The 25,627-nt window shown below is 37.5% G+C and overlaps 1 protein-coding gene across 1 annotated transcript; it reads left to right on the plus strand.

Annotated features, from left to right (window-relative positions):
* Positions 1 to 19,228: 19,228 nt before the first annotated feature.
* LOC149842445 (heat shock protein 83-like) lies at positions 19,229 to 23,974 on the plus strand. The gene is made up of 4 exons (XM_089999176.1): positions 19,229 to 19,587; positions 21,074 to 21,215; positions 21,312 to 21,592; positions 22,230 to 23,974. Exons 1-4 carry the CDS (start codon positions 19,444 to 19,446, stop codon positions 23,769 to 23,771), a joined length of 2,109 nt encoding a protein of 702 aa, XP_089855302.1. The 5' UTR covers positions 19,229 to 19,443; the 3' UTR covers positions 23,772 to 23,974.
* Positions 23,975 to 25,627: the final 1,653 nt, after the last annotated feature.

Genomic DNA, 25,627 nt, shown 5'->3' on the forward strand with positions numbered 1-25,627 from the left:
ATTATGGTGTATGAGACATGATATAACATTTTAATATACTAAATAAGCCATGCTAAACACATCTATACAGTTAGATTTATCATTCCATAACTAGATCTATATAAATAAGAGTATTTACACCTTATGTTATCATGGTACAAAACCACTATATAATTTTCCATATATATACTTTAGATTTTTGAAACAAATTTAAATTTATTGTGAGATGTTTTCAAGTTTTTTTTAACAAAGAAACACGATACTTCATTTAGGTTATAAAAATTTAAACATCAAAAATGATTATTTTCCAAAAACATTTTATTTTTATTTTAAAAAAATACATTTTTATTTTTTATTAAATTTATTGGTGATATTGTATTGGTGAAAAGGTGAAAAAAAATCAGTGACTTGAGAAAATGATGAGCATTATTGTCGTGCTTTAAACATGTCACTATGCATTGATTCTCCGGTGGAAGTGGCAAAGGATACCATGTTATAAGAGACTAAAATGGATATGACAAGAATTTCTCACTTTCTTGTTTGTCATTGTCTTCATTTATATTATTTGATTTACAATCCATCACACATAAAGACCCTCAAAGAAACCAAAAAACACCCACTTTCTGCTCCCATATATAGTGCTTTTATGGTGGTATTGTAATGCATAGCTTATAATGATACCTACTTGATTTACATAAATATAAGCTCCAAACATATAATATAGCCATCGGATCTTGTTTAGCACGTTTTATTTATTATGTTCAAAGTTGACTTTCATGAATTGTGAACCGTTGATTTTCACTATCTCAAAAATAGAATCTTATAGTGTATTAGACATGATATAACAATATTTTGATATAGTAAATAAACCATGGTAATCATATATGTATAGTCAGATTTACCATTCGGTAGCCAGATTTATACAAATAAGAGTGTACCACCGTATGGTATCATGATAGAAAACCACCATATATTTTTCCATATATATTCTAAATTTTTAGAACAAGATTTAAATTTATTGTGAGATGTTTTCAAGTTTTTTTTTAGGTAAAGAAACACAATCCTTTATCTAGGTTATAAAAATGTAAACATCGACAAATATTATATCTCAGAATTCTTTTTATATAATTTGTATTTTTTTATTAATTTTATTGCAATATTTTGCTGATGAAAAATTGAGAAAAAAAAATCAATGACTTGAGAAAAGGTGGGCATTATTGCCGTGTTTTAAGAATATGTCACTCTGTATTGATTCTCCAAGGAAAGTGGCATAGGATTCCATGTTATAACAAACTAAAATGGACATGAGAAAAATTTTCCTCTCTTTCTCACTCTCACCATTGCCTTCATTTATATTATTTGATTTACAAGTCATCACACATAAAGACCCCTAATGAAACTAAAAAACACTCTCAGTCCTACTACTACGTATATATAGTACTTTTATGGTGGTACTATAATGTCATAGCCTATAGTGGTCCCCACTTGATTTACATAGATCTACGCTTCAAATACAAAATCTAACTATTGAATATTGTTTAACATGTTTTATGTATAATGTTCATGTGTTAATATTGGCTTAATTTAAACCACCCTTTTATGAATTGTGAACGTTTGATTTCACCATCTCAAAAATAGAATCCTATGGTGTATTAGACGTGATATAACATTTTGATATAGTAAATAATCTATACTAAACGCATACATACAGTTAGATTTACCATTCTGTAGATAGGTCTATACAAAATAAGAGTGTGCACCACAGAATGGTATCATGGTAAAAAACCACCATATATTTTTTCATATATATATTCTATATATTTGAAACAAACTTTAATTTTTTTTTGTGAGATGTTTTCAAGCCTTTTTTTAATAAAGAAACACAATACTTCATCTAGGTTATAAAAATTTAAATGTCAACAAAGATTATTTTATAGAAACATTTCAATTGTAATTTATTAAAATTGTTTTTTATTTTTTATTAGTGATATTTTGCTGGTGAAAAGGCAAGAAAAGATTAAATGGCTTGAGAAAAATGTGGGCATTATTGTCGTGTTTTAATCACGTCGCTTTGTATTGATTCTCCAAGGAAAGTGACAAAGGATACCATGTTATAACAAACTAAAGAGCAGGTTTGGAAGCAAGAAAAAATCTCATAAGAAAAGAAAAGTTTGAGTATTATAAGTTTTGATATAATAACCTTTCCAAATGAAAATTTTCTGCATGTTTGTGTATTATGAGAATAACATAGTGAGAAAATGCTAGACAAATGTGTGTGTGTGTGTGTGAGGGACAGGTAGGTCGATCACACATGTCCATGGTCTCGGGCTCAGTGGGAGCATCACGGATGGTGTTACCTTCCTCTCATATGAGCTTTCATCCTTGAGGAGGCTCCTATTGAAGGACTTCATCCCTAGTGCGTTTTTCACCGTGCTTGCTGCAAAGTAGGTCAATGATATATGCAAGGGAAATGAAGAAGGGAAATAAAAAGACAATGAAGTTAACGATCTCTCCTTATCGCCGTACCTCTCAGATTGAGAAATGTAAGTCAAGGGTTTTCCTTTAGTTGGCCTACACGCAACGATGACGATCTCATAGGTATTATTTTATAATCAAGATGGGAGATTAAAGCTTCCCTCCTGTACCTAGTAGACATGACCTACAGTGGTTGAGAAACAAAGTACCAATAAGGTGGCTTATCTTTCCATATAACATAGTCCCTATCTTTCAAAATAAAATTCAAAAGCAAACACACCATTAAATCAGGATCCCTAAATCTAAACTTGCAATGATCTAATTTGGATTTCAATTGAGAAGCATTGCCCTAAAGCCTGATTTGGCCTTCTAAATGCCCTTCATATGATCAAGACAAGATTTGTTGGTGGAGTGCACCCCGATTCAGAACCCTGCATCATGAATCAACTGAAGCATATACGCAAGAAGAAGGGTTTTGATGAATTTTGCACAGCAAGAAGATAAGAAAAACAATGATTAACGTGGTTCAACCATGAGGGTCTACATCCACGGGAAAACAAAGGGAGCAATTCTTATTCAGCACACATATTTTCTACTTTCTAAACAACATGATCAGGGCCTTATATAGGCATAAGAAGATAATCATAACAGATCTCCAATGATATCCTTGATAAAGAGGGTAACTCTATCCAAAAGATATAGGGAAGATATAACAAGGATAAGCGAGAGCAATGGATAAGCATGAATAGGAAAGACACCCGTGTTTTCCTAAAAACTTGAGATTTCCTTTTCAACACTCCTCCTTAAGTGGGGTATACAGATCAAGACATTCCCACTTGGATAGAGATGATTGAAGTTGTGCTTTGGAGATTCCCTTTATAAATCCGTCTACTATTTGAATATCACTCTTGATGTAAGGAGTGCAGATTTCACCAGCAGTGACTTTTTCTCGGACATAATGGAGATAAATCTCTATATGTTTTGTCCTCTCATAAAAAACAGGATTAGCAGCAATATATATTGCAGCTTTGTTGTCGCAGTGAAGATTAATGTCATTTTGAGTCTCAAAGCCCAACTCGCAAAGTACACTCCTTGTCCATACTAATTCGTTGATTGCAGACGCCATTGCTCTATACTCTGCCTCAGCACGGGATCGAGCCACAACTCCCTGCTTCTTACTTTTCCAAGCCACAAGATTACCTCCTACAAATATATAATATCCCGATGTAGATCTTCTGTCACTAATATCCCCAGCCCAATCAGCATCACAATATCCTTCAATTTTGATATTTCTATGGCTTTTAAACCATATACCTTGACTGAAATGACCTTTAATATATCTGAGAATTCGATCCACCATCCTTAAATGAGATTCCTTGGGTTCATTCATGTATCTGCTTACCAAGCTAACAGCAAAAGCAATGTCAGGACGAGTGACAGTAAGATATATGAGTTTTCCTACTAACCTTTGAAATCTGCCCTTGTCAACCTTAGGATTTTCTTCTGATGCATCGGTTTTATGGTTGGCTTCAAGAGGAGTTTCAACAGGTTTAAATGCCAACTTTTCAGTCTCTTTTAACAAATCGAGAGCATACTTCCTTTGGCTTAAGTAGAGACCTTTATAGGATTGAGCAATCTCTATACCTAAAAAGTATTTCAGATGACCAAGATCTTTTATATCAAGGTGGCATATAAATGTCTTTTTAACCTATCAATTTCATGTGAACTATTGCCTGTAATAACTAAGTCATCCACATAGACAAGCACAATGGTAATATCTTTACCATTTTTCTTTACAAACAGAGTATTGTCAGACTTACACCTTATGAAGTACCATTTTTCAAGAGCTTGACTTAGTTTGGCATAACAGGCTCTTAGAGACTGCTTAAGCCCATAAATAGCCTTATTAAGTCTACAAACACTTCCTTTTCCTTCATCAGAATGACCAGGAGACAATTCCAAGTACACCTCCTCATTCAATTCTCCTTGTAAGAAAACATTTTTGACATCAAGTTGATGGAGAGACCACTTGAAATTGCATGCCATAGATAGAACACACCACAAGAAACCTATGGATTAGCGATGACCTAAATCCATCACTAATCTGATGCTAATCCGTCGCTAAACAGCTTAGCATTTTATCACGAATTTTTCGATGCTAATTAGCGACGGAATATATCTGTCGCCCATTCCGTCGCTAAGTAACGACGAACTGTATTTGTCGCCAGTTCTGTCGCTAAGTTGCGACGGAATAACGAATGTCAACATCCATAGCAAGGTCGTCGTTACAATACGACGACTTTGGTTTTGCGACGAATGTATAGTCGTCGCTAATTCATCGCTATATTCAATGCTAATAGTAATTAGCGACGGATATATCCGTCGCTAATCCTACACTGACAAGTAAAAAAATTTTAAAAAATATTTAAAAATTAAATATAACGCCCCGAAATTTTAACCCAAATTTTGAGAACTTTTATATATATATATAACCGCGAAAAATAATAATTCCAAGGTTAAACATTTCGGAACGATACAGGAAGGTAAAAAGCAAACCACATCATTTATTATTATTTCAGTAATAATAGAATCAATCATCAGAGTTTCCACATTATAAGTCTCAAACAAAATCACATCGAAAAGTAAGTAGGACCTCCCAAGAACAAGTAAATCAAGCCTCGATCGATGCCTCATCCCGCAGTCGCTCATAAACTCTACTCTTCTCCTGAAAATGATAAAAATTATAGGAAATAGACTACCACGTCTAAGTAGGAATTCTTATAACTTTTCTTTCAGATATATCATGTGTCAAGTATGTGATGTGGTGTTGTGAGTGATTTTTCAGCATATACAGGATCAAATAAAGAAATTATACAACAATAGCAACATGTATTTCATTTAACCAACAACTACAACATTTGCAGGGATAACATTTAGCTACACATCAACAAGATTCAAACATCTCACATATTACAATTTCTAAAGTATATTGCAGGTAAAGAACTACATTCAGGAAGAGATATTGAACTGTAACTACAAGTTTCAATCATACTACTTAGTGTGATACCTAAATTGTGTTAATTAATGTTTATCTTTATTTATCCCGCGGGTACTCGCGGGCCAAGGTGACCATCACAGAAGAGAACGTTCGGGGGTATATTATTCAAGGGTGTTTTATTAACTCAAACATTCTAACTGAGACTGAAATCCCAAGAGAGCGGCCAGTGACCGAGAGAACCTACCAAAGGCCAAAACCAAAACAAGATGCATCCCTAACTTCTGCAGAAGAACAAAGAGCTATCACCTAGGACATATTGGTAGTCCGAGTCCCCCCCAACTCCGAGGACTGGGGATCAACAGTCATTTTAGCTCGAATCAGGAAAACACGTCCCCAGAGTTTTGTACCACCTACCCTCTCCAAGGTAAGCCCGAATCTGAGTGAGTTAATTCTTTCATTTAATTATTTTCCCGAAGTATAGGGCGTTTCCCCATCTACCTCCTACTACCATAGTAGTAAGTTCTCAACCTTAGTCATTTTGCCAAGGTACACATACATCCATTTTTTTTTCATATTTATTGCATAAACCCACTCAGAGTGCTCCGGTGCCTTTAAACCAGTCAAATACACAAAATTAACCTTAAATTTTCTCACCAGTGTTATTGACATTGAGTGCAAGCTCATTAACCAAAGTACCTGCATGAGGTACCCAATTTATATTGCCCAATTAGGCCAGATTACCAAACTCCCTATCATTCATTTTGAATTCACAGTGGACAAAGGAAAGCAATTCACATAACTTGACTGCATGCAACAAACAATTTCAATAAATGACATTTCAATAATATGTCTTATAGCTCTTCTATAGAAAGCAGTCAAAACTCAGACATTTCCAGATTTGAATGTCAGCAGTTTACATGACAAAATTTTAGATATAACCAAATTGCACCTACACCCATTTCTATATCAAGTTACAATTAAAACATAGTGTTTCACAAATGGGTAGCATCACGTATTTGTAACTACGAGTAGAATGCTCATATGCAATTTTCATAGTGAATCAAAATTCTTAATGGCAGTAAAGATCTAAACACAGTTTTTCACTGATGTATAATATCACCCAGTTTCAGCTATAAGCACAATGCCAAAACACGGGCAACCAAGGACTGACTCATGTTATGCCAAGGTCGACTCTCTGGTCTTTCAGGTATGACATAATGCACTATGGGTCAGCTTCCTGAGAAAGGGTTCGGCTCCCATGCGCATGGTATGGGCACATGTATAGTCATGACAACAATGGGAAAGCACATATTTAATTATCTATGTATATGTAGCAGAACATATCAAAGAGGGAGTCCATTCTGTTACTAATGTCGCAACAGAAAACATATACATATTTTTGTGGGTGCACAATAATGTGTGCAACAAAATGCATACCAACTAAGTGTGTACTGCAGCAATACAATATGGATACAATTGAAGATTGGACACAATTTTTTTTGATGCATTCCAGAGCAAGTAACTATTGTTATCAACGTTCTACTTTCTACCATCAAATTGGATACAATATCAATTGCTAACCATATTAATAAATAAAATACAAAGGTTTCTAGTGCATCTCAAATAATAGCAAAACATTTTGAAAGCAGTAATAGGATTCCTGACTTCACTGTATGACCACCAGGGCTAACAGAACAGAACGACTGGTCAAGGACATCCTTAAACACTGCTATAATTCTAAAGGAAATTAAATGAGAGTTAACCACCATATTACAAGTGATGTTAGCACCAATATCATTAAGACTAATCATCATTCAAATTGGTTGTAACTTAAGCCCTAAAGGCTCTGCTAGGTAGGATTAGCTTGCCCAAGACCCCCTTTTGTTTTGTTTTTTTTCAAACATCATTAACGCCAACTAATTCAAAGGTTAACCCTACTAACCGAAGTCTGAAATCCCCAAATCGAAGGTCTGGGATTTTCGGCAAACCCACATCGACTACTCGAACACACTTAATACACAAAACAAATAAAAATGGCAGTAAGACCTACAACATGAAAAGAAGAACTTACCCCCCCCCCCCCTCTCCATATCAAAGATCTGAAACCCCCAAATCATGAACTTGGGGTTTTCGGTTTAGGGTTTGACAACACTGTATTAAGAATCTGAAACCCCCAAATCATGGGTTTGGGGTTTTCAATTTAGGGTGTATTAAAAATCCTAAACCCCCAAATCATGGGTCTGGGGTTTTCGGTTTAGGGTTTACCGGCACCCTTCATCGGTATCTCAATCTGAAGAATAGAAAGAAAAAGGACTTTCATCTGATTTGAGGTTCTTGGACTCCCACACCCATACGTGCCCACTCAATCACCCGAAAGCAAAGGTACAGAATCCTACCATTTTCCGGCGAAGAGGTTGCGGCAACCACGAGGGAAGATCGGCGTCTCCGGCAAGGCTTCGAGTTGCAGGCCGGAGCTTGGAGATCGATCCGAAGGGTAAAGAGGAGTCGAGGGGGAGGTGAAGACCGAGCGGGAGAGGTGCAACGAGATGAGAGGCTGTGAGAGATGCAAAGGGCCGACGAGAGGCAAGACCCCCCCCCCCCCTTTTGAAGATGAGCGACCCCTTCCCCCTCCTTCCAAAAAGGAAGGAGGGAGAACCTATTTTTTTTTCTCTTGGCGGCTTCACCCCCCCCCCCCCCCCTTTTTTGCCAAAATCGTGTTAGGGTTCTTTCAGAACCCGAACCCCAATTTTTTTCTTCTTTATCGCTACTCATCACGCGACCCAGTTTGAGGGCCGAAACCCGCGACCCGCACTCGGGATCCAACAATGTGTTGGATCCGGGTCTTATTTAAAAATGTGGATCCATAGTTGGATCCAAAACCCTACCTAATGATATATATATTTTATTTATTTTCTATTTATGTATATATATACATATATTTAATAGGTTTATATGTATAAGAGGTAGTACTTAGGCATGGGTTCTGGATCCGAAACTTGGATCCGTTCCCAAATCCGCCCATATTACGCCTAAAATATTAAAAATTTTAATGGAGAAATTGTGGTTATTACATTAAATATCGAGAAAAAAATTCTCGTGATAAAATTTATATTTCCTATGAATAAAAAACAAAATACACATCAAAATACATATAAAAGGAAACTAAAACAATTAATCGATCCACGGTAAAAATCACAAGTTCTAATTATTTACAATTCAACATTTACATTTTTGAAACAAAAAGAAGGTAAAACAAATTCACCACATGAATCTAATCATCGCCAAGATTTCGTGCATCCTCTTGTTTATTGTCTTGATTTGTCCCTTCAGCTCCACTACGCTGATTATCGCCAGCAACCTACACGAGAAAAGAAAGGTCAGTATTGATAAACAAAATATACTGAAATAAATTATACTCTATATGTGATTCTATCATGCTCATATGTGTTCTAAGGCAGTAAACAAACTGTATATGTGATTGTATCATGCTCATATGTGTTCTAAGGCAGTAAAAAAACTGTATATGCGATTCTATCATGCTCATATGTGTTCTTAAGGTAGTAAAAAAAACTTGTATGTGATTCAATCATGCTCATATGTGCTCTAAGGCTGTAAAAAAAATGTATATGTGATTCTATCATGCTTATATGTGTTCTAAGGCAGTAAAAAAACTTTATATGTGATTCAATCATGCTCATATGTGTTCTAAAGGCAGTAAAAAAACTTTATATGAGATTCTACCATGCTCATATGTGCTGTAAAAAAACTATATATGTGATTCTACAATGCTCATATGTGTTCTAAGGCAGTAAAAAAACTTTAAATGTGATTCTATCATGCTCATATGTGTTCTAAGGTAGGCAAAAAACTATATATGTGATTATATCATGCTCATATGTGTTGTAAGGCAGTCAAAAAAACTATATATGTGATTCTATCATGCTCATATGTGCTCTAAGGTAGTCAAAAAAATTTATATGTGATTCTATCATGCTCATATGTGTTCTAAGGCAGACAAAAAACTATATATGTGATTATATCATGCTCATATGTGTTCTAAGGCAGTCAAAAAAACTCTATATGTGATTCTACCATGCTCATAGGTGCTCTAAGGCAGTCAAAAAACTGTATATGTGATTCTATCATGCTCATATATGTTTTAAGGCAGACAAAAAACTGTATATGTGATTATATCATGCTCATATATGTTCTAAGGCAATCAAAAAAACTTTATATGTGATTCTATCATGCTCATATGTGCTCTAAGCCAGTCAAAAAGCTTTATATGTGATTCTATCATGCTCATATGTGTTCTAAGGCAGGCAAAAAACTGTACTTGTGATTATATCATGCTCATATGTGTTCTAAGGCAATAAAAAAAACTGCATATGTGATTCTATCATGCTCATATATAGTCTAAGGCAGTCAAAAAATTGTATATATGATTCTATCATGCTCATATGTGTTCTAAGGCAGGAAAAAAACTGTATATGTGATTATATCATACACATATGTGCTCTAAAGTAGTCAAAATAACTGTATATGTGATTCTATCATGCTCATATGTGTTCTAAGGTAGTCAAAAAATTGTATATGTGATTTTATCATGTTCATATGTGCTCTAAGGCAGTCAAAAAAATGTATATGTGATTCTACCATGCTCATATGTGCTCTAAGGCAGTCAAAAAAATGTATATGTGATTCTACCATGTAAGGCAGTTAAAAATCTTTATATGTGATTCAATCATGCTCATATGTATTCTAAAGGCAGTAAAAAAAATGTTTTTGTGATTCTATTATGCTCATATGTGCTCAAAGGCAGTAAAAAAACTTTATATGTGATTCTATCATGCTCATATGTGCTTTAAGGCAGTAAAAAAACTGTATATGTAATTCTACCATGCTCATATGTGCTCTAAGGCAGTCAAAAAGCTGTATATGTGATTCTACCATGCTCATATATGTTCTAAGGCAGTTAAAAAACTGTATATGTGATTTTATCGTGCTCATATGTGCTCTAAGGTAGTCAAGAAACTGTATATGTGATTCTACCATGCTCATATGTGCTCTAAGGCAGTAAAAAAACAATCAAAGTTATTATATAAAAGGTCAGTATTGATAAACAAAATATACTGAAATAAATTATATCCAATGCACCTAAGTTAAGGCAATCAAAGTTATATGAAATGTAATGACATGCAATATATCACATGAAACTTTCATACCTGAGAGGCACCTGCAATCGAAGCTCCCCTATTCTGCAAAAAACTGTTGATCTCATCCTAGAGAACGTCGGCAATTGTTTCATAGAAGTAGTCACACATTGTGTCCTTAACGATCTGGCGTACATCATCATCAGAAAAAATATGATGCTTGGAGCTGATGTTGACGGGAGAAGTCTGTGAGTCGTGACTGGAGGAAGCAACGACTGATGAGGTGTTCATATTACTCACAAACCCGAACACACGACCCATTTTGGGTTCACCTGCTGCAGTCACCCATATTGCATGATAAAATGATGGATGCTGAAGAGAGTCATCGACATATCGCTCTACCATCTGTTGCTTATATGCCTCCTACAAAATGATGTTTACAGTATGCATTAATAATTAAGAATTATAATATTTATGATAACTTATATATTACAATGATTATTAATACAATAAATATATATCGTTGTCGTTCTCACTTTCTCTGATACGAACTCTCCTGTGGTCTCACATTTATGTGTTTCAACAAACATATCCTTGTATGACACAATGCCTCCTTTTTCTGCTTCCTGCAAAGTGAAATGATAAATGATTTAGTTAACTGGTTTACAACAATACTTATAAAATTGACAATATATATATATATATATATATATATATATATATATATATATATATATATATATATATATATATATATATATTGATGAGTTACCATTTTCTTCAAGTGGCTCCCAAAAGTCCAAGATCCACCTGTGTGTAGATGGGCTTCAGGCATTTTCTCTCGATTTTGTGCAGCTTTTGCTGAGCAGTTTCAAAATGCATCCCCCGCCCACTTATCGCACATTCCCTCCCAATAATCTCTTCTGATAATAATAGGGACATGGCCCTTCCACTGTACTGGATCATTTATTCCGTCAGATATTTTTTTTGCTGCAGTCATCATATTATCAGCATGTTTGCAAATCGATTGACAACCACTTTCTGTCACACCCTCCATGCATCATGTTCCTCCATCATAGTCGCGGAGCGATTCAAAGCCTATATATATTTTCAGAAAGTTAGTAGACATGACTATAAAAAAAATTAAATATGAAACACATTAACTATGACAAACAACCGTATACCATGAATGACGACCATAATCTGTCTATCACCTCTTTTGGATACTCTTTCCATTGAGCGACCGATCCTGGTAGATGTTGAAGTAGTGGATTCCTAATATCGCATACTACTTCTTGTGACTCAAACCTCGTGCTGCACATGAATTGGTACACAGTAAATATCAATATACAATATTTATAAGATATGAAATAAGTGAAAATGAAATACTTACGGTCGATTATCGATATACATTATTCGAATGAGTCTTCTTGTGCCAGACTGAGAAGACTCTGCATCCTCTGTTGGCTCTTGACTTGTATGACCAACTGGTGTAGGTGGGTCATGTACAGGTGATACATCATCTGTAAAAAAATACATTAGAAATTCTCACAATGCGCATTTCAACTAATCAAGCATCCAATTAGTTAAATGATATACCTATCAAAGTAACCCGTGAAGACGAAGGCTGAGCCTGACTACTACTGGATGAACGACCACTGTAAGCTCCATGAACCATATTCTAACAAATAAAAAATGTCATGCAATACATTCAAATTGTTTTAAATTATTCACATCAATGCAATACATTTCAATACATTCAAATAATTCAAATCAAGTATTGCAATACATTCAAATCATTGGAATACCTACAAATCATTCACATTATTACAATATATTCAAATCATTCACATCAAGCATTGTAATACATTCAAATCATTTACATCAAGTATTGCAATACATTCAAATAATTCAAATCAATCACATCAAGTATTGCAATACATTCAATAAAACTTTCAACACCATCCATATATTCATGCGATAACTCATTGTCAAGTATCCTACGATACATCCATTCACAGTTTGCAGTCATTTTGTCGTATGATGTTACAAATAGTATCCTAACCAGTTAAAAGAGAATCATCAGAATGCTATGATGAAGAAAATATCAAATTTATCATGCAATATATAATGTCATACAAGCACAAGAATTATGACGCATGCATTGATAACTTAATATTTTCATGTGCAAACTATTCATAACACAATACATTCATTTGAATCATGTTTTCATTATACAATTTCACATATAAGTCATAATCAAATTGCAAGTAACTAGATGCAAGCATGGATACAATCACATCAAATATTGCAATACATCGAAATCATTCATATAAAAAAAATATCAAACATGTACCTGCAACAAACACACTCCAATATCCCGCTAACTACTATCATGCCTAGCATGAAATCCGTACTCCAAAAATAAGAACACTTTTATTCTCATACATTAAAATCATCCTCAGCATGATCTCCAAACTCGAAAAAAGCAGTCCTAGATATTAACAACTAAGTGAGTGTGTGAACAGTAAAGTATTGCATCCAATAAATTAAATAACATGTGATGCGCTTGCATCACTTACTCGCCACAAGTATTTACCCGATTTGCATTGATTTTGTCACTTACTTATCACGGGTGGCAGGGCACAAGCGAGATCCGTTGAGAAATCTGCAAGAGACACTGTGTTAAAATGAAGTCACTCTCTGCCGAAAGGAAAAAATTTAGAATAAATATCGAAGTCGGTCGGGATTTTGGTGAGGCGGAATGCCTCTTGGGCGTCGACCACCTCTTCGTTCGGCCAAACCGCCCTCGAGTGCAGCCAGCCAGTCAGTAGGCCAACGATGTACGACAACAACATAAGATCTCCAGAGGCAGTGATAGTCCCCCAGAGCGGCAGGCACGGGGTGATGTCATGGTTCATGAACCCGACGATCGCCGGGCGCCACCCGAGTTGTCGGCCCCCGTGCCGAAAAAAAAATGAGGCAGGGTCGCCCCCCTCCCCCTACCGAAAAAGCAGGGGGGCGACCCCCTGCCCGAATAAAAAAACGAGGCAGGGGGTGACCCCTTGCCAGAAAAAACAAATGAGGCAGGGGTCGCCCCCCTTGCCGAAAAAAGAGAGGCACGGGGGCGATCCTCTGCCAGAAAAGTAGGGAGGCGACCCCCTGCCCGAATAAAAAAACGAGGCAGGGGGTGACCCCCTGCCAGAAAAAACAAATGAGGCAGGGGTCGCCCCCCTTGCCGAAAAAAGAGAGGCACGGGGGCGATCCTCTGCCAGAAAAGTAGGGAGGCGACCCCCTGCCCGAATAAAAAAATGAGGCAGGGGGGCGACCCCCTATCGAAAAAAAAATGAGGCAGGGGGTCGCCCCCCTGTCGGAAAAAACAAACGAGGTAGGGTGGGGGGGGGGGGGACCCCCTGCCCGAATAAAACAACGAGGCAGGGGTCCCCCCCCTGAAAAAAAAAAGTGGCAGGGGGGGCGACCCCCTGCCCGAATAAAACAACGAGGTAGGGGGGTCGCCCCCTTGTCGGAAAAAACAAAACGCGACAGGGGTCCCCCCCCCTGCCAGAAAAAACAAACGAGGCAGGGGGGGACCCCTGTCGGAAAAGCAGGGGGCGACCCCCAACCCGAATAAAACAACAAGGCAGAGGAGTCACCCCCTACCGGAAAAAACAAAACGCGGTAGGGGGTCGCCCCCCCTGCCAGAAAAAATAAAAGGGGCAGGCGCCTCCCCTGCCGAAAAGAAGAAGAAGAGGGATTTACCTGGGAGATGCCGGGCGGTAGGCGGGGGGCGGCGGATCGGGGGGCGACGGGTCGGGCGGCGGGCGGCGATCCAGAAAGTGCGTCGAGTGGCGGAGAAGTGCATCGCGCGGGTGTAAGAGACGAAACAAGAAAGATAAAAAAGGTCTCTGATTAGGGATTTATAGGAAAATTAGCGACGAATTTGGCGACGGCCTCATCCCGACGCAACTCCATCGTAAATTTACATGACCAGTTAGCGACAAAATATTTCCATCACTAACGTCGTCGCTACGTAGCGACGAAAAAACTTTCGTCTCCAAATCCGTCGCTAACAGTCCCGTGTGTTGCGACTTAGCGACAAATTAGTTTCTCTCGCTAATCTGCCGCAACGTTGAGACAAAAAAAAAATCGTCGCCAATATCCGTCGCTAATTGTCAATTTTCTTGTAGTGACAATTCTTAAGGTATTCATCTATGCAACAGGGGCAAAGGTTTCATAATAGTCCACTCCATGTGTCTGTGTAAATCCTTTAGTAACCAGCCAGGCTTTATATCTCTCAAAGTCACCATTACTTTTGAACTTTATTTTATAGTGCCATTTACACCCTACACGCTGCCCCTTAGGAAGGAAAACAACTTCCCACGTATGATTTCTTCTCAAGGCCTCCAGTTCCTCACGCATGGCTTCCCTCCACTAAGTCAGCTCTTTGGCTTCTTTATAAGAGGTTGGCTCATGATGTTTATCAACACTTCTAACAAAGAGTGCATGCTTGAGAGAAACCTGTAAGTAGTTAACATACTTTTCTATGGGATAGACCAAAGTATTATAAGTAATATAGTCCTGTAGTTGAACAGGTGGATGAAGGACTCTCCTTGATATTCTTACCGGGATCTCTTCATTTTAAATTGGTTGAGGTTCACAATTTTCTTGGGCTTCATTCTCAATCATCAAGTCATCATTTCTCAAATTTTCTATTTTGTTATTGATCAACTGATCATCATGTATTCGGATTTGAAAGAATGTGTCAAGAATATCGGCAGTTGATTGAGCATTCTCCCCCTGACCTGCACGTCCCTGCATTTCACTGTAAAAATATGCCTTTTCATTAAAATTAACATCACGAGAAACGTAGAATTTATCAGTTTCAAGATGATAACAACGATATCCTTTGCTCTTAGTGTTGTACCCAAGAAACACACACCTGAGTGCTCTTGGGCTTAGTTTATCACGCTTGAAGGGCACAACCCAAACATGTACAATGCAACCAAATACACACAGGTGCTCAAGACTGAATTTTTGCCCATGAAGAACTTCCAATGGTGCTGATTTTTCTAACCTCCGACTAGGTATACGATTGATCAAGTGACACGCTGAAGCTATGGCCTCATTCCAGAAAAATTTTGGAATGTTAGATTGGAACATTGGAGCTCGAGCGACCTCGAGTAATGGCATTCCTCTGGTTAATAGGTGTCCTCTTTGTTGCGTTGGGGAAGAAAGTAACATGCATTTACTTCTCTTGTGCCATGTTACTTGCATATTATGGACCAACATTTTGAAAAAAAATTGGTCGATCCCAAAGGCTATAATATTCGGTTATCGATGGGTTACAATGGTGGCTTCGACTTAAATTTCAACAAGATTGGTTGCAAACCTGCTTGAGGCTTACGCTTCACTTGAGTCAAGCCATTTTGTTGTGCTGGGCACCAATTAGAATCTGGAGGGACCCATGTCTTAATAAACCTGTTGAAAGGAAATCTCAATTTTGGACCTGTAGAATCTGTAAAAGTAATCAGAGAGCCTAAAACCCAGCCTCTCTGGCCCTTTCTTTGATGAGTGGCCCAAAAACACGAGATTCATGGTCTGATATGGAGGATGACTTATCAAATCGAACCTGTAGTTGTTGAAGGTGTCCATTTGAGCTTGGATTTATCATATCCGTCCTGTTGTTTCATTTTTTTATTTTTAGAGTAAAAGGTTAGCTGCATTACAGAGTTTCTAACTGAGGTTTCAATTGAGCTTGATTACAGTAATTCTTTATTTTTGAAGTTTCTAGTATGGCTCGAGCCCGGGCATGTTGACTCCCTCCCTCTCTCATTTTTTAGAAAGGATGAAACACATTTAAGTGAAATGGTATACAACATTCTAAACAGACTGAGTCTGGGCTGAGCCCGGGCCAGCTTGGCCCGTTTCACTCAGGATGAGCTAAATGAGCCAGGCTTGGCTCAGCCCGTTTCACTCAGGATGAGCTAAACGAGCCGGACTCGGCACGAGTTGAGCCTGAGCAGTAGTGGCTCAAGCTCGGGTAAAACTCGAACTGAGCCTGTACATGCAGGACCTTGGGCAAGCTGAGTTTGTACATGCCAAGCTTGGCTAGTGTGCATCCCTAGCAGCAAGCAAGGATGCCAAAGTTTGGGTTATGTAACTGATACTAGATCTGAGTAATTAGACATTAGCTAAACAAATTTGGATGAAGAAAATTAACTGCAATTGGATTAGAATATTATCCATTAAATTTGGATATCGATAAGGTTTGGGAGCAAACATCCAAACCAGATTAAAATCCGATTAAAAAAAACCATGCAATTGGATATCCACCTGATTTGGTAGCAAATATCAAAACCATGTCCAAAATTGGTTATATTTGGAAATGGTTTTAGTTTACGTACGTTAATTCGACTAAAGAGATTTGGATTTGGTCTGATCCGGGATAAAATCCAATCGGTAGACAGGAGAGTCTAAAGCTGGTTGGAGGGAAGACTGTGTAGTCTCAAAACTTGTTGAAAAGAACCTCCGAGACGTTGTCAAGGCCTAAACCATTCACACAACCAAGTAGCGGTTGGAGAATTGTCTTAAGGTGTTCTAAAAAAAAAATATTAGTAAAGCTGTAAACATGGCAAGTCAAATTTCAAAGTTTTTTTTTTTAAATCAATGACCTTCACCCAAAATAAACTTCCTAAAACTTTCTCTAAAAAAACTGAAAAAAAAAAAACTCATTTTCTTAGAACCATCTAGAAGCCATGCCCCAAGGGTAGGGTTGTCAATGAGTTGGGTTTGACCTGGACCCGACCGGTACCATACCAGGGTTTGACGATAAACACGAGGGTTCAATTAGAATATGGTCAGACTCAAAGAGTTTGATTAATATATGGATTCAAATATGGTTTATGAAATTTCATACGACCTTAGTACGACTCGATTAAGATCCACAAATTTTCATTATAAAAATATATACTTCATATCAATGGTTTAGAAACTCCTTGATTTAGGTGTATCAGGGAGTTGTATGCGAGAAGTGGGAGCAAAATCCAAATTCAAAATTCTAATTCAAAACATAGATCCGATTCATTTGGGCCAATTCGAGATTTAAGGGTATTTTGATACTTTTACATATGATAAATTTTGTGTAATATATCCTAAAAAAATTATTTTTGATATTTGGTTCTTATTTTTTGAGTTTTGAAACCTCAAATAATATTGTATTATTTTTATTTTATTTTTATTTTTTGATAAGAGTCGAATCCAATCCAGATAGTTTTAGTATCCAATAAACTTTCAAATGGGTCTAAGGGTATATTTTATTTTTTTGAAATATAGATCTGAATTGAATTATGAGAGAGATACTTAACAAATGGATATATGTGATTGGTTCTTGAGGAAGGTGGCAACCATAGCTAGACACCTTGCCCCCAACCATGGCTGGCCACCTTCCCTCAAGGCTCATTGAGACGTAGTAGAGGTGCCGCCCGAGACTATCGGTCCATTCTTCTTTTGTGGCTCTTCGTTAGCTAACCAAGAGAAGAATAGGACAAGCCTTTTAAATGAAGGCTTCTTATTGGCCTCAAGGGGTGGCCTCCCTTGAGGACACTTCTTTGTCTCCTCTACAATATAAAACTAAACTTATGAGCCTTGGTGAAGCTTGTGACAAGTAACATGTTTAAGAACCGATATTGCATGCTTAGAATCTTGATTCCTTGTTAGCAAGGTTGTTAAATGCGATGAGGCGAAGCGAGGCGTTGAGCCTGCGCTTCGCCTCTGAGGCGTACGCCTCAAGTACTGAGGCGTACGCGGTGGGAGGAGAGGCAGTAAGAGAAGGACCACACGCCCAGCTGGTACGGAAGTGAGGGATATGCCGGTCGTCCGGTGGTCAGAGAAGACTGAGCAGCAGCTGCAGCACAGCAAATCCGGTGGTCACTGGTCACAACTGGTCGGAGGTTGATGAGGAGGGCATCACAGCAATGCCTCAGTACCTTGAGCGTGCTCTGAGGAGTACGATCTCACAACACTGGTTGTTAGTTTCGTGACCTGCTCTCTGTTCTGGACAGTCACATCCTTAGCGTGTTATACATATTGAAGTCATGTCTTTACCAGTTTCGTGCTTGTTTCTTTCTGGCAACTATGTGCCTAACTTTTGGCCTACTTACAAGTTAACAAGACAATTCTCAAAAGTTAGGCGTGTGTTTATAATATCTTAAAAATTATGTTCGTGTTTGTAAATAAACAAAAAAGTTGCGGGTGTTTTTTTGTTTTGTTTTTTCAAAAAGTAAATAATGCGATTGCTGAACAATAAGAAGAGCGTAATTGAGGGGTTCGTGGCCGAGGATAGACGACAGAGCATAAAAAAATATTCAAAATAAACACTCACAACTTTTAAATTTCATACAAATCTTGTTTCGCTCTAGCAATCTTGGACCCTCAAGAATAATGAATATTTGGTACTTTTAAATTTAAAATAAATTTTATTGAAGGTAATAAAAATTATGTATATATTTTTGTAAGGGCGATATAATAAATTGGACTTTATAATGGGTGCGGTAATTGCCATTTTTGTTTTGCTCAAAAAGAAAAAAGAAAATTGCCATTCTTATGTTATGTTACGGGGAAAAACAGGTAACGAAAATGGGGAACGCAAGAGACTGAAGAGAGAGAGAGAGAGAGAGAGGTGGAAATTTGTTATAGAAGTCTCTAGAAGTTCCCTTTTGAATATAAATACCCTTCTCGCGCAAACCCTAACCTAGCACGTTAAGAAAAAGGCTCTGGCGTCGCTTCCTTTCTGCGATTCCGAAGCCCATCTTTCTTCTTCTTTGTTGGTGGATTTCATCAATGGCGGACGTTCAGATTGGAGCTGGTGAGGCCGAGACGTTCGCTTTCCAGGCGGAGATCAACCAGCTTCTCAGCCTCATCATCAACACATTCTACAGCAACAAGGAGATCTTCCTTCGTGAACTCATCAGCAACTCCTCCGATGTGAGCGCCTCCCTTCTTTTGCTGTTTCAATCAACACCTACCTTTCACTCTGTGCTGTTTCGTTTTGGATCTTTGATTTTAGTCGCTACCCGCAACGCGAAACTTGAAAGCCTATGTTTCTTTTAAGGAAAGAGTCTATGTTTGTTCAGTGTTAGGTGTATGCTTTTCCTCTATTTTGGTTGTTACCAACATCCTGGCTTGATCGTCCAACATCGGAACGTTTGATCTTGTGTTCTTAAAGGGTTGAACTTTTTTCTTTTTTGATGGTGAATATATGTTTTTTTTTTTTTAATGTTTCTATTTCTACGCATATTGAAGATACGGTTTTTTGTGATGTTTGGGTACTTTGTTTTATGTTCTCAACAACCGGAATGCGTTAGCGATCTTGAAATTGATTCTTAGATGTTATTTGAGTCTCTTCGTTGAAGGAATCGTCTCTTATGTTGTTGAATACTTTGTTTCATATTCTGGACGATCGGAATAGGTTAACGACAATGAAATTGTTTCCGTGCTGGCCAAGTGTTTGAGTTTCTTGGTTTTAGTCCTTTCCCTCTGTGCTGGACTTGAACTGCATTGTTGTATGATGTGAGATCCTCGTTGTTATCGAGTGTCTTTCCGTACCCATATTCTAAAACTTGTTTTTGGATTGGTCGTTTTTCGAGTTTGGTTGGTTTTGTCTATTCCAGAAGTAATAAGGTTTGGAGAAACTGATTTTCCGCTCCTTCTCCTTCCTGGGTGGTTTTCTTTCTTTCTAGGCAACTGATGTAACTTGTTGAAAAATACCCATACATATTTTATATTTTGGGATCTCAACTATAGATTATTTGTCACCCCCATAAATTAGAGGTTACACAAAATTGAGATCCCAAAATATAAAATATGTATGATACAGGTATAGTGTTACCGTTACTGTGTTTTGAGATTGTCTATCCTCTAATGGAAGTATACCTCTAATTTTGTGTAACCTCTAATTTGCTGTGGTATGTTTACTAACCCTCAAGTTTTCCTTAAATGGTTTCTACTATCGTGTTATTCTTTTTATTTCTTTTTGAAAAATCTTAATTTGTGTAATGTTGTAAAATACCCATTTTATCCATGTTAAGTTGCTCTCACATGAGTATCCAACCGAGTTCTGAACATGTTTCTTGGCTTCAATTATGTGTTTCTCGTAAATGATGTTTACCATACTTATTCTTTTAATAGAATTCTTTTGTGTTCTAGGAACTGTCCACATTTTTGTGAATACAAAGTTTTGTCCGTGTTGTATATCCTCCATTGAACATCATTCCATATGTATAATATCTATTGAACAGTTTCTATCATTTTTTTCTACTGATTTTGTATGATCCTGGTAGTTTGTTCATATTGATTTTGCAATATTAAATATTCAACCTCCACTACTTTGGTTGCTACACATGCATCACGTGACTTGATGAAGATAGTGGTATAATCTTCAAGTAGCTGATGTGATCTTATATTATTTTAGGCGTTGGATAAGATCAGATTCGAGAGCCTGACAGATAAGAGCAAGCTGGATGGTCAGCCTGAACTGTTCATCCGGCTGGTTCCTGACAAGGTCAACAAGACCCTAACCATAATTGATAGTGGAATTGGCATGACAAAATCTGGTAAAAATCCATTTGGTTTATTTTCTTTATTTTAGCGGTCTTGCATAATTTTTTAATTTTGTTTCCTTTTCATTGACATAAATTTAATTATTTCAGACTTGGTAAACAATTTGGGAACAATTGCAAGGTCGGGGACAAAAGAGTTTATGGAAGCACTGCAGGCTGGAGCTGATGTCAGCATGATTGGTCAATTTGGTGTCGGTTTCTACTCTGCTTACTTGGTTGCTGAGAAGGTGATTGTCATCACCAAACATAATGATGATGAGCAGTATATTTGGGAGTCTCAAGCGGGTGGCTCATTTATGGTTACCAGGGATGTCTCTGGTGAAAATCTTGGAAGGGGGACCAAAATTATCCTCTATCTAAAGGAAGATCAGGTATATTTTAGTCTTTTTGATTAATGTTTTTTTTTCTTTGAAAAAACAAGTATATGTGCAGGGGAGTTTTAGAGAAATGCGGAAAATTATATTCAAGATTTGGACCACTTGATTTTCCTGCCAATTTGCTTTTTTAAATTTGGTGGAGTATTTGATAAATTTTCATTGTTATCATTGTTACATCAATTGAATGATTTTTTTCAGGTGGCCGATCATTGAAATTGTTTGATGTTTCATGCATCTTGTGTTTAATGTTTCATACAGTTATACCACTGTTGAGAGTTTCTCTTGAAATGAACCAGTTTACTGTTATTATTGTAGTTGAAATGAGGTTGTATTTGTGAAAGCGTTGTGTTCAAAGTTGATGAGATCTAGCTGATTAATGTTTAGGATAGAAAATGTTTAAGAAGTAATGAGTTGTATTTAAATTTTTTTGTGCATCATTTCTTATGTGTATTCCTTGTTAGCCAAGTATAAAATGATCTTTGAGCTGATTACGGTTTAGTATATAAAGTTCTTAAAAGTAGATTAAAATAATAAATTGATGTATTTTAACTTTTGTGCAATGGTTCTTAAAATCAGTCCTTGTTACCCTTGCATAAGATGATCTTACATTGTGTTCTGGATGTGGGTGCAGCTTGAATATTTGGAGGAGCGGAGGATCAAGGATCTCGTGAAAAAGCATTCTGAGTTCATCAGTTATCCCATCAATCTGTGGACTGAGAAAACCACAGAGAAAGAAGTGAGTGATGATGAGGAAGAAGAGAAAAAAGAAGAGGAGGGAGCTGTGGAGGAGGTTGATGAAGAGAAGGAAACAAAAAAGAAGAAGAAAGTGAAGGAGGTTTCCCACGAGTGGTCTCTCATCAACAAGCAGAAACCTATCTGGATGAGGAAACCAGAAGAGATCACCAAGGAAGAGTATGCTTCCTTCTACAAGAGCCTGACCAATGATTGGGAAGACCATCTGTCTGTGAAGCACTTCTCTGTTGAAGGTCAGCTTGAGTTCAAGGCCATTCTTTTCGTCCCCAAGCGGGCACCTTTTGATTTGTTTGACACAAAAAAGAAGATGAACAATATCAAGCTTTACGTGCGTCGTGTGTTCATCATGGACAACTGTGAAGAGCTGATCCCTGAATTTCTTGGTTTTGTTAAGGGTGTTGTTGATTCAGATGATCTTCCTCTCAACATCTCTCGGGAGACACTTCAACAAAACAAGATTCTTAAGGTGATCAGGAAGAATCTGGTCAAGAAATGCATTGAACTGTTCACTGAGATTGCTGAAAACAAGGATGACTACAACAAATTCTATGAATCTTTCTCAAAGAATCTCAAGTTGGGCATCCATGAGGACAGCCAGAACAGAGCCAAATTGGCTGAGTTGCTGAGGTACCACTCAACAAAGAGTGGCGATGAGATGACGAGCCTGAAGGACTATGTGACCAGGATGAAGGAAGGGCAGAAGGACATCTACTACATAAGTGGTGAGAGCAAGAAGGCTGTTGAGAATTCTCCTTTCTTGGAGAGGTTGAAGAAGAAAGGATATGAAGTCCTTTTCATGGTAGATGCAATTGATGAATATGCAGTCGGGCAGCTAAAGGAGTACGATGGGAAAAAGTTGGTCTCTGCAACGAAGGAAGGGTTGAAGTTGGAGGAAACTGAGGAAGAGAAGAAGAAAATGGAGGAGACGAAGGCAGCATTTGAGGGTTTATGCAAAGTGATGAAGGATATATTGGGTGATAAGGTAGAGAAGGTGGTTGTGTCAGATAGGATTGTGGATTCTCCTTGCTGTCTTGTGACAGGGGAGTATGGATGGACGGCCAATATGGAAAGAATCATGAAGGCTCAGGCTCTGAGGGATAGCAGCATGTCTTCATACATGTCGAGCAAGAAGACAATGGAGATCAATCCAGAGAATGCAATAATGAATGAACTAAGAAAGCGAGCAGACACCGACAAGAATGATAAGTCGGTAAAGGACTTGGTGCTATTGCTATTTGAGACTGCTCTGCTCACTTCTGGATTCAGCCTGGATGATCCAAACACCTTTGGAGGAAGGATCCATCGGATGTTAAAGTTGGGTTTGAGCATTGATGATGATGTTGGCGCATCTGAGGATCTCGACATGCCAGCCTTGGAGGATGATGGGAACGAGGAGAGCAAGATGGAGGAAGTTGATTGAGTTGAACAGGAAACCATAGTTGGGTGTGGTGCTCAACCTTTTTGTTTTTTATTTGTTTCGAACTTACAGTCTGTTAGTTTTGCATTTTAACAGTTTGGTAGGTGTCTGATCTTTAAGTAGTTGGAGTAGGTCTCATTTTGGATTTTTTTCCCTGGATTTTTGCTTTTCCAAATGTTAATTAAGCTTTAACTATTCTTATGCCTCCTACTGTTTGCTAATATGCTAGACAGCTGGTTTTAGGTTCAATGCCTTTGGTAGAGCATATCTTTCTTTAGTCTAAAACTAGGTCTTCCAGTTTGCCTTGTTGCGACCAGTTGGTTCCCTAGATTCTATTTGAACTGGTTTTCTCCGATTTTGCTGCTTGTTCAACACTTAGGTTTCAAACTAGCCGACCGCAAAAGTTTCTACTATTAACCATATTTTTGTTGATTACTGTTTATTTGTTTAACTTCGCATTCCTTTTGGCTCTAGTTCACTCACAATTGATAATCTATAACTATGCGTGCACACGCGCTCGTGCATTCATCATTTTTTGTGCCCTCTGCACAGGTACCTATGTGACAGCTTACATCAGCGAACAGTGTACTTGTAGTATTATCTAATTAGCGTGGCCCATGTGTTCATAATGATTGTCTAATTTTATATGCACGATCTTTTTTGTACGATTTTCATTTGTTTTGATATGGGGGGGTCTCCAAGGCTTTCGTCTTCGTATGCTGCCGTTATTATTTCCTGCTGATTTTGTGCTCAGTTTCTTGTGGTGTTGTATATGTGAAACCGATTGCTTTTCTTGCAATGAAAGTGATGTAGGTGATAGACAAGATGATATGCTATGAGCTTCTGTCTGTAATAGATGGAGTAGAGACATTCTCCCCAAAAATGTCTTTGGCAATAGTCCAACATGCGTCTGTTGATTCTCACCTTCTTCTCTTTCTTTTCCACAATGTATACTTCGTGTAATGGGATTGTGGCTTTATGCCGACCAAAAATTTCCTATATCTTTTGTTGGTTATATAAATTTCGTCTTGTGGGTTTTTCACTCTTTTTTTTTTAGTTTTATGTTTTTGGTTGGAAGCTGGAGGATTGCCGCCTGCTTTCTGTTTGGTTTGGGAAAGGGTTTTGTAAATCTGGAATTTCAATATGGACCTCGATCTGGTGTACTTATGTTTGCCTCTAAAGATTGTGTTTTCTAACAGCAATTGGAAAACTAAATGTCTCTTCAAAATTCCTTTGGAAATGCTCTTCAACTTCCAACAATGTCCCAAGTAGGGCTGCGAAATGAGATGAACTGCTTGTGGCTTAGTTGTACAGAACTTTTTCAAACTAGTGAAATAGGCTTGGCAAACCGAACCCAGACAAGTGTTCAACTTGGCTTGACTTGCATAGGTGCATAACTAATAATAGATTTTTTTTTTTTGAAATTGGTTGTATGTGTTAGTTACGTCCTTCTTGGCTTTTGTGCATATATATTATCCAGTTTATTGGGTTTTTTTTTGTGTACATTGCATGTGTGTTTTCTTGATTTTTTTTTGTTTTTTTGTTGGTTTTTGTGTGTATTATCTAGTTTAAACTGTTATAGTAAGAATTAAGAGATGACACCAAAGAAAAATAAGAGAAACATATAATTTAGTATAATAAGCTTGCCACTTTGATAGTGAGGTAACCTGCTTCAGCAATACAAATTTAGCCGTCAGATCTTGTCAACCAACAGTACCCTCTCAACAATTTACAATGTAGAAATTTGCACTCATCTACAATAGAGCTCTTAAAATTATCAATGGGGGGTTTTGTTTATGTTTGGTAGGAGCAGCTAGTGCACGCCACCTTTTGTTGGGACATTGTAGGTTCAAAACCTA

Source organism: Nuphar pumila, chromosome 3 (assembly GCF_984573655.1).
Source record: "Nuphar pumila chromosome 3, dmNupPumi1.hap1.1, whole genome shotgun sequence".
Lineage (NCBI taxonomy): Eukaryota > Viridiplantae > Streptophyta > Magnoliopsida > Nymphaeales > Nymphaeaceae > Nuphar > Nuphar pumila.

Excerpts from the sequence above, each read along its gene's own strand:
- LOC149842445 (XM_089999176.1), top strand. The coding sequence starts at position 19,444 with ATGGCGGACGTTCAGATTGGAGCTGGTGAGGCCGAGACGTTCGCTTTC. Across the intron at positions 21,216-21,311 it reads AATTGGCATGACAAAATCTG|ACTTGGTAAACAATTTGGGA; the intron begins GTAAAAATCCAT and ends TAATTATTTCAG. Across the intron at positions 21,593-22,229 it reads TCTATCTAAAGGAAGATCAG|CTTGAATATTTGGAGGAGCG; the intron begins GTATATTTTAGT and ends ATGTGGGTGCAG.